This window comes from Physeter macrocephalus, unplaced genomic scaffold (assembly GCF_002837175.3).
Source record: "Physeter macrocephalus isolate SW-GA unplaced genomic scaffold, ASM283717v5 random_12, whole genome shotgun sequence".
NCBI lineage: Eukaryota > Metazoa > Chordata > Mammalia > Artiodactyla > Physeteridae > Physeter > Physeter macrocephalus.
This window is the reverse complement of record NW_021145297.1, coordinates 221,792-229,602: the sequence shown is the minus strand read 5'-3', so window position 1 is coordinate 229,602 and position 7,811 is coordinate 221,792. Positions and strand designations below refer to the sequence as shown.

The window sequence follows — 7,811 nt, the reverse complement described above, 5'->3', positions numbered from 1 at the left end:
AGCAGGAACCGTGCCTCACTTGTCTCTGCAACCCCAGAGAAAGCTTAGTGACCTACACACAGCTGTATTCACACAAAGGGCCTCTGAGCATTGGTCCTCAAACTTGGCTGCACATGGGAATCACCTGGGGAGTTTTAAAATGTACTGATGCCTGGGTCCTACTCCCAGGGATTCTGATTTAATTGGTACGAAGTGAGCCCTGGGCTTCGGGATTATTTTAAGCGTCCCAGGTGACCTTAAGTACATCACAAACTGAGAGCTGCAGTTTGGCGTCATTCTTCCTACTCCGCGCCTGATTTGCGCTCTGGCCTCAGCTCTCCGGAGGTGAGGGCGAGGTTCACTGAGTTCTGTGGTCCTGCCCCTCTTACAGAACCAATAAACTCAAATCTCTCCGCGACACCCCTAAAGACAAGCATTCTAACGAGTCTGCAGGCGCTCTGCGCCCCGCTCAAGCCTCTATGGTATTTTGGAGTCCTCTCTAGCATTTGGGAGACGCCTTAGCCAGGGCCAGCAGCTCCCTCTCTATGGTAGCGGATTTTCCAGCGCCGCCTCGTTGGTACTTCATTCCGGAAGCGCGTACGGATCACAGAAGAGGCGGGACTTCCTTCCCGGAAGTGACCTAGGTGCTTCCGCCTTATCCTACCTGAGCGCCCGGTGAGTTTTTAGTGTTTACCCGAAGCTGGGGACATAGGGGGCGTTGTGGCAGGCCGCGGGCCGTGGTGAGTGACGTCTGACCTCAAGGTGATCCTGATGATGGCGCCGCCATTTCAGAGGTGTAGACCCTGGGCTGGGGCCCGGGCGCCTTGGTCCCGCGTATGTTCGAATTCTTAGGGCCCCGCAGGTTCATGCTCCGTTCCGGTCTCCCCTTCTTCTCCTGGATAGAGGTGACCTAGAGGGATTGGGAGTCAGGGCTCCGGGGCTCGATTTCCAGCCCCGCCATTGACATGTTCTGTGACCTTGGGGCTAGTCGGTGTTCCCCTTCGGGGCCTCAGTTCCCACATCTGTGAAATGGGACGTTTGAATTCACTGAGGTCAGTGGCCCCTGCTGGTCTGATGCCCTCTGATTCCTCCACATCCTCCAGCCCCTGCGATGGGAAGGTGAATGGGAGGGGTGGGTGCTGACCATGATGTCTGCCCCCAGGATTAGGAGGCCAGAGGGAGATCTCTTCCACGGTGCAGGGCCGAGATGGACCCGCTTAGGGCCCAGCAACTGGCGGCAGAGCTGGAGGTTGAGATGATGGCTGATATGTACAACAGGTAAGGGCTGATTCTGCGCTGCCTTGTCTTAGAGAATGATCCCAGGTCACTCTTGCCAAGGCAGAGGTGGATAACTTCTGAAAATTATTTTCCTCATTCTGGGGAAACCTGAGGCCCGGGCTTACCCTCCCAGCACCCCCAACTCCCACCCCATGCTTAAGGGCTAATGCAGACGCAGTACGGGGTCACCAGAAGGAATTGGGCATTTAGGTTGGGATGGAATTGGCGATGTGGGAGCTGAGCAGGAAGAGAAGGTCCCGTCCAGTCTCTAGTTGTGTTCCAGGAAGAGTAGAGCATCTGCCTTTTGACAAATAGCGTGTAGTCCACTTCGAAGTCAACACTTCTTAAACTCTTAATCCATCTCAGACACATGCTGAGCGTTTTATATGCATTATCTTTTTTTTAAAGGTGAGGACATTGAGGTTTCTAGAGGTTAAATAACTCTCTCAGGGTCCACAGCTGGTCAGTAGCAATGTCAGGACCAGTAACTCAGTCTGACTCCTAACTAGTGCCCGTAACCATCTGGCAAATTTGGGAATAAATCGTAGCTGCACCAACCACCGCTACTATGGCCTTGGGCAAGTTACATGGACTGTTAGACCAGTGGTTTCCCCATCTGTAAAGTGGAGTTAATAATAGTACCTTCCTCACAGAGACATTATCGATATTAAACGTAAAAGCTCATGACAAGCTCTTAGCATTAAGCCCAACACAAGTCAAGTAAGCAGTCAACAAATATTTGCTATTTTTATTGGCTTAAGCTCTCTGGTATCCTCCCTAGATTAGTTGTTTTATCTTGGAGGCTATTTATCAGGATAATTTTTAAATGTAGGCTGTAAAGTCAGGCTACCTGGGTTCATAGCCCAGCTTTATGTGATCCTGAGGCTCTCTGTGCCTTCATTTCCTTATCTGTAAAAAGGGGGATAATGATTGCGCCTACCTCTTAGGATTATCATAAGAACTTCATGACAGGGCTTCCCTGGTGGCGCAGTGGTTGAGAATCTGCCTGCCAATGCAGGGGACACGGGTTCAAGCCCTGGTCTGGGAAGATCCCACATGCTGCGGAGCAACTGGGCCCGTGAGCCACAACTACTGACCCTGCGCGTCTGGAGCCTGTGCTCCGCAACAAGAGAGGCCGCGATAGTGAGAGGCCCGCGCACCGCGATGAAGAGTGGCCCCCGCTCGCCGCAACTAGAGAAAGCCCTCGCACAGAAACGAAGACCCAACACGGCCAAAAGTAATAAATAAATTAAAAAAAAAAAAAAAAAAAAGAACTTCATGACAGAATCCATGTCAAGCACTTAGCATGATGTCTGGAACATAGCTGGTAGTCAGCTAATGGTTCCTGTTTGATTAGTCATAAACATGGGCCCCGACAAGGTTCCTGCTCTCAAGGATCTTCCAAGATAGTTGAGGTGCAAACTGAGGATTTACACTGCCTTCTTGGGAGGTGAAGTCAGTATAGCAGGGCAGGAATGGCTGAGGGTTCCTGGTATGCCACAGGTTGCTGCGGACCTGACCTTGCCCCTCCTTCTTTCTAGAATGACCAGTGCCTGCCACCGGAAGTGCGTGCCTCCCCACTACAAGGAAGCAGAACTGTCCAAGGGCGAGTCTGTGTGCCTGGACCGGTGTGTCTCCAAGTACCTGGACATCCATGAGCGGATGGGCAAAAAGTTGACAGAATTGTCTATGCAGGATGAAGAGCTGATGAAGAGGGTGCAGCAGAGTTCTGGGCCTGCATGAGGTTCCAGGCAGTACACCTTAAGGTGCACCCTGTCCTTTCCCACTTGCCTAACAAAAGTGCCCCCATTGGGTGTCATCTGTGAAGACTGCCAGGCCTAGGCTCTTTCTGGAAAGTCTCCAGGAGCCCAGGGTATGATGGAGCTCTTTCCTGGTCGAAGAAGGGGTATTTGTCACACTGGCATGTGACTGTGTGTGTGTGTGTTTATATATATTATATATTAAAACAAATTTGTTGACACCTACAGTGTGCAAAGCAGTGTGCCTGGCACTTGGGAGGAAAGGCAGCAGACACAGCCTGTACCAGTAGAGGGAGTCTAACGTAGTGTTTAAAAGCATAGACTGGCACAAAAAAAAAAAAAAAAAAAAAAAAAAGCATACACTGGTACCGTGGCTTAAGTTTACATTCCACGTCAGCCACGTGCTGTGTGACCCTGAACGTGTCATTTCACCGTGCTTAGCTTCCTCATCTGTATAAAGTGGGGAGAATCGGGGCCGTTGCGAAGATTAAATGAGTTAATATGAATAAACTATTTAGAATAATGACTGGGCCATGGAAAGTGCCCAGTATATATTATTTATGTCTGACAACTTAAAATCAAGTGCAGGCAGGCATTTTCCTCAATGATATAAAGCAGTGACTTAGAGGAGAGAGTGGAAAGTAGATGGAACCTAAGAATGAAGTAGCCACAACCTCTTGGTTCTAAACAGCAGTATCGAAACTTGTGAAGGGACCCAGCTTCGTGTGTGATGTGTGTGGCCCAGGGAGGGGACCGAGTGATGACCGCTGCCACTCAGTGTCCACCTGACTCTGGATCCGCGACTGCGCTCCCCATTCTTCACGGGGTATCCGGTCTCATCCACTCAGCAGGCTAAAGGCCCCGCTAGGAAATGGGGGCTCAGATTGGTGGTGGTTTGCTGGAGGTCACAGGACAGGAGCGGTAACGGGGGTCAGGGTTGACTGCTCGCGGAGGAGAGGCCGCATCTGCTTCCTGTCCTGAGGGTGCCCTTGGAGAACTGTGCAGTTCTCAAAATGTAAGGGTCACTGCAGAAGGAATCTTGGTTGACGCCAGTGCCACTGATAGCGGTGCCTTCACGGCGGAGGGAGGTGTCTGGGATGTAACCTCACCAGGTCATGGGGCTCACAGGAAAGGAGACGGTAGAGGCAGTGAGTTTCAAGCTTAAAAGTACAGGTTCAGGGAATTCCCTGGCGGTCCAGTGGTTGGGACTTTGCGCTTTCACTGCCGAGGGCCTGGGTTCATTTCCCGGTCAGGAGCTAGGATCCTACAAGCTGCGCAGTGTGGCAAAAAAAAAAAAAAAAAAATCCAGGTTCAAGTCAGAGCGCCTGGGATGAAATTCTCTGGCTGTGTGATCATGGGTGAGGCATTTGACTACTCTGTGCCTCAGTTACCCTATCTATAAAGCGATAAAAGTACTTACTTCATTGAGTGGTTGTGAAGATTAAATGTGTTAATAACTAAAGCACTTAGGAAAGTGCCTAATTCTCCCACGTTAAATGCTCAATAATGTTAGCTCTTTTTTTTTTTAATTGCTAACTTTGATGTAAGGAGTCTCGGGATAGACCCCCTGAAAACTTCAAAACTGTCGTCCATCTACCTTAAGAGTGGGCAGAGAGCTAAGGCTCCTTTCTAGGTGCTGAAGTGCCAACTTGGGTCTACAGGTGGCGCTGTCTGCTCACGGGAATCTGCACTGCTGTGGCCAGTTCTACAAATGTGTATTATTCGTGTGTTCCTTGCGGCCGTTGTACTAGGAAGAGGAGAGTGGTGAGGAAAACAGATATTGTACCTGCCCTCAGGTTTAGCAAGGAACGTCAGAAATTTTCAGAGCACATAGCTGGAACATCTAGAAGGGGTAGTAGAGAATGGAGAGAAGCGGTTGCAGCTGGACAGAGAGCACTTGCAAAAGCTTTGAAGTGGCGGAAAGCGTGGAGCAGTCAAGAAACAAAGCTCTGGCCTGCCTGGAGTGCCACGTGGGAAGGGAGGTGGTGGTGAGAGATGAGACCTGCCCGAGGGCTGGGCAGGCGCGGCTCCAAAGAGCCTGATGAGCTGAGTTAAAAGAGTTTGGATTTTCTCCGAAGGCCGTCAGCAAACTGTTGAAGGATGTAAACCCTGGCAGTGAAAATGACAGATCTGCATTTTAAAGCTCCCTCTAGCTGTCAGCCAGGTGGATAATGGTAGGTGATGGCTTAATGGATTCAGGGGAGACATGCCAGGGAGCTGGTGAGGAAACGGGGGGATGATGCCAGTACGAATAGCTATCGAGTTGCTACATTGTGCTAATAAGTATATCATTTCAGTTAAAACTCATAACAACTCTGAGGCAGCTACCATTATTCTTATAGGTGAAGAAGTTGAGGCTCTGAAAAGTTAGTAACTTGCTGAAGGTCATACAACAAGCAAGTGCTAGAGCCGGGATTGCAGCTAATTCAGACACGAGAGCCCACTTTGACCCACCCCTCTAGGATTGGAGTGCGGGTGTGGGTAGCGCATGCTCCGTAACTTACGTCAGCAGTGTCACATTTTATTCAGCAGTAGTTACTGTTGGCTTGCTGCACGCACAGAGCTGTAGAAAGTGTGCAAGTGAATTAACTAGGTCCCTGCCTTCAGTGAACAAGTGTGGCGGTTGGGAGGGTGGGCATAGGAGAGATGGAACACACATATAAAGAGTAGTAGAATAGGTTAGGCCTTTTCTGCCATCGAGAAGAGTCAAAAACTGAATGCTCACGTGTGTTTGCTAGATTGTCAGTTTCATTTATTTATTTTCATAAATATGTATTTATTTATTTATTTCTGGCTGCGTTGGGTCTTTGTTACTGGGCTTGGGCTTTCTCTAGTGGTGAGCGGGGGCTGCTCTTCGTTGCGGCGCATGGGCTTCTAACTGCGCTGGCTTCTCTTGTTGCGGAGCAGGGGCTCTAGGCGCGCGGGCCTCAGTAGTTGTGGCTCGCGGGCTCTAGAGCACAGGCTCGGTAGTTGTGGCGCACGGGCTTAGTTGCTCCGCGGCGATTATCAGTTTTAAAAACCGGGAAGTGTCTCATAAAAATCAGGACTTTGGCTTCTTTTGAAAAGCTAGAAGATCTGACAAGTCAGCCTACATTCCTGCTTGGCAGTGGTCTGCCGCTGGAGGATGGGTGGCGGCTCAGCTGTCTGCCAAACCTCCCACCTCGCATTTCCTCCCTCGTCTCCATCTGCTTGACCTGTAGGCATCTGGTCTGCACCTTCTGCTCTTTGGGTTTTCCGACGAGCCAGACGCTATATGAGAAAACATGTAATGGTCCTGGGGTGGGCAGCCTCTAAGACGGCTCCTAGTGATCCTGTCCACTGCTGTTCATCTCCATTCATTCCTAGTATGATCTCCTTCCCTTGAGCGCACACTAGACCTAAACAGAGACTTGCTTCTAACAGAGCAGAGCAAAGGTGATAAAAGCTGCTTCCAAGGTTAAGACACAAAAGACTGTAATGGCCATCTTGTTATTGTCTCTCTCTCTCTCTCTCTCTCTCTCTCTTCCTCCCTTTCTCCTCCTCTCCTCTTCCTTGCAAAATCTGTTGAAGCAAGCTTGCAGGTTGCGAGCTGCCCTATGAAGAGGCCCATGTGGTGGGGAACTCAGGGCAGCCGCCAGCCCGCAGCCAGTGAGGAACGGAATCCTGCTGGCAACCACGTGAGTGAGCTCAGAAGCCGATCTTTCCCCGGTCAGACTTTCAGATGACTACAGCCCTGGCTGGCACTTTGCAGCCCTGTGAGAGACCCTGAAGCAGAGGACCCAGCTAAGCTGCACCCTGACTCCCAGCCTAGAGAAGCTGAGGTGATAAATGTTGTTTTCGGCCATTACATTTTGCGGTAATTTGTTATGCAGCAATAGTTAACCGCTACACAGACAGTTCTCACAACTGTTACAGTCGTCAAAGACTATGTTAGGTCATTCTACACCCACACCTGGAAGGGACCAGGCACCGCTGCAAGCATTTGGGGTACACCAGTGAACAAAATAAAGATTGTTGCCCACTTGGGCAACAATATTCTAGGGCAATGGTTTTGCATAGAAGTCTGGGTTGGCAGGGCTGTTTTGAAGGAAAGACAGCCCCTTCGGCTCCTGGGAGAAGGTTCTTAACCTTTCACATCTTGGGCCCCTTTGAAACGCCAACAAAAGCCACAGACTGGTTCTTCAGAAAATTGTTCACGCACAGAATTTTGCATGCAATTTTAGGGATTTTCATAAGAATTCTTGTGGGCTGACCTGGGGGGAGTCTTGTGACAAGCATTTTTTTAAATGCTGGGGCAAAGAGAAACAAGACAGAAAATCAAAGGGGGGAGACCTATTAAAATCAGTCACTTTTACAGCTGTGATAAGTGCTGTAAGAGATGCCCAGGGAAGTGTGGGGCTATGTAAAGGGATGACCCCCCAAGTCTGGGTGCTCAGGGAAGGCTGTCCCCCTGGAAGCGATGTAGGTGAGTGAGATTTGAAGGATGGGTAGGAATTTGCCAGGTTGGGGGCAGTGGTGGGTGGTGGCTTCTTTGATAAGTGGTGGGGAAGGTGGGCTCAGGTCCCTATCCTCTGGCCCATACAGTCTATCAGAGGAAACAGACACGTCGTGATGAGTTTTATCAAAGGGTGACTCGAATGTTATACGAGTCATATAGCAAAGGGATTTATTGCTGGAGTCAAGCAAGGAGCCTTCCTGTAGGAAGTGCCCGTTAAGTCAAAATCTGAAGGATTAGTGAGATAGGCCAGGGTGGGGGAATGTTCCAGGCCCAGGTGGGAGAACACGGGGTTTTCATGGATGAGAACAGGTCACAAC

The 7,811-nt window shown here is 50.1% G+C and overlaps 1 protein-coding gene across 4 annotated transcripts; it reads left to right on the top strand.

The window, feature by feature from the left end:
• The first annotated feature begins 573 nt into the window (after positions 1 to 573).
• On the top strand, positions 574 to 3,248 carry TIMM10 (translocase of inner mitochondrial membrane 10). Of its 4 annotated transcripts, none has more exons than XM_007115865.4 (3): positions 574 to 654; positions 1,142 to 1,257; positions 2,799 to 3,248. In XM_007115865.4, the coding sequence occupies exons 2-3, from the start codon at positions 1,187 to 1,189 to the stop codon at positions 2,998 to 3,000; spliced, it is 273 nt and encodes a 90-aa protein (XP_007115927.1). In that variant the 5' UTR covers positions 574 to 654; positions 1,142 to 1,186; the 3' UTR covers positions 3,001 to 3,248. The 4 variants fall into 4 exon arrangements, with proteins under 4 accessions (XP_007115927.1, XP_028338998.1, XP_028339000.1 ...); XM_028483197.1 differs by having other exon boundaries at positions 603 to 719; XM_028483199.2 differs by lacking the exon at positions 574 to 654 and adding an exon at positions 684 to 741.
• The last annotated feature ends 4,563 nt before the right edge of the window (positions 3,249 to 7,811 follow it).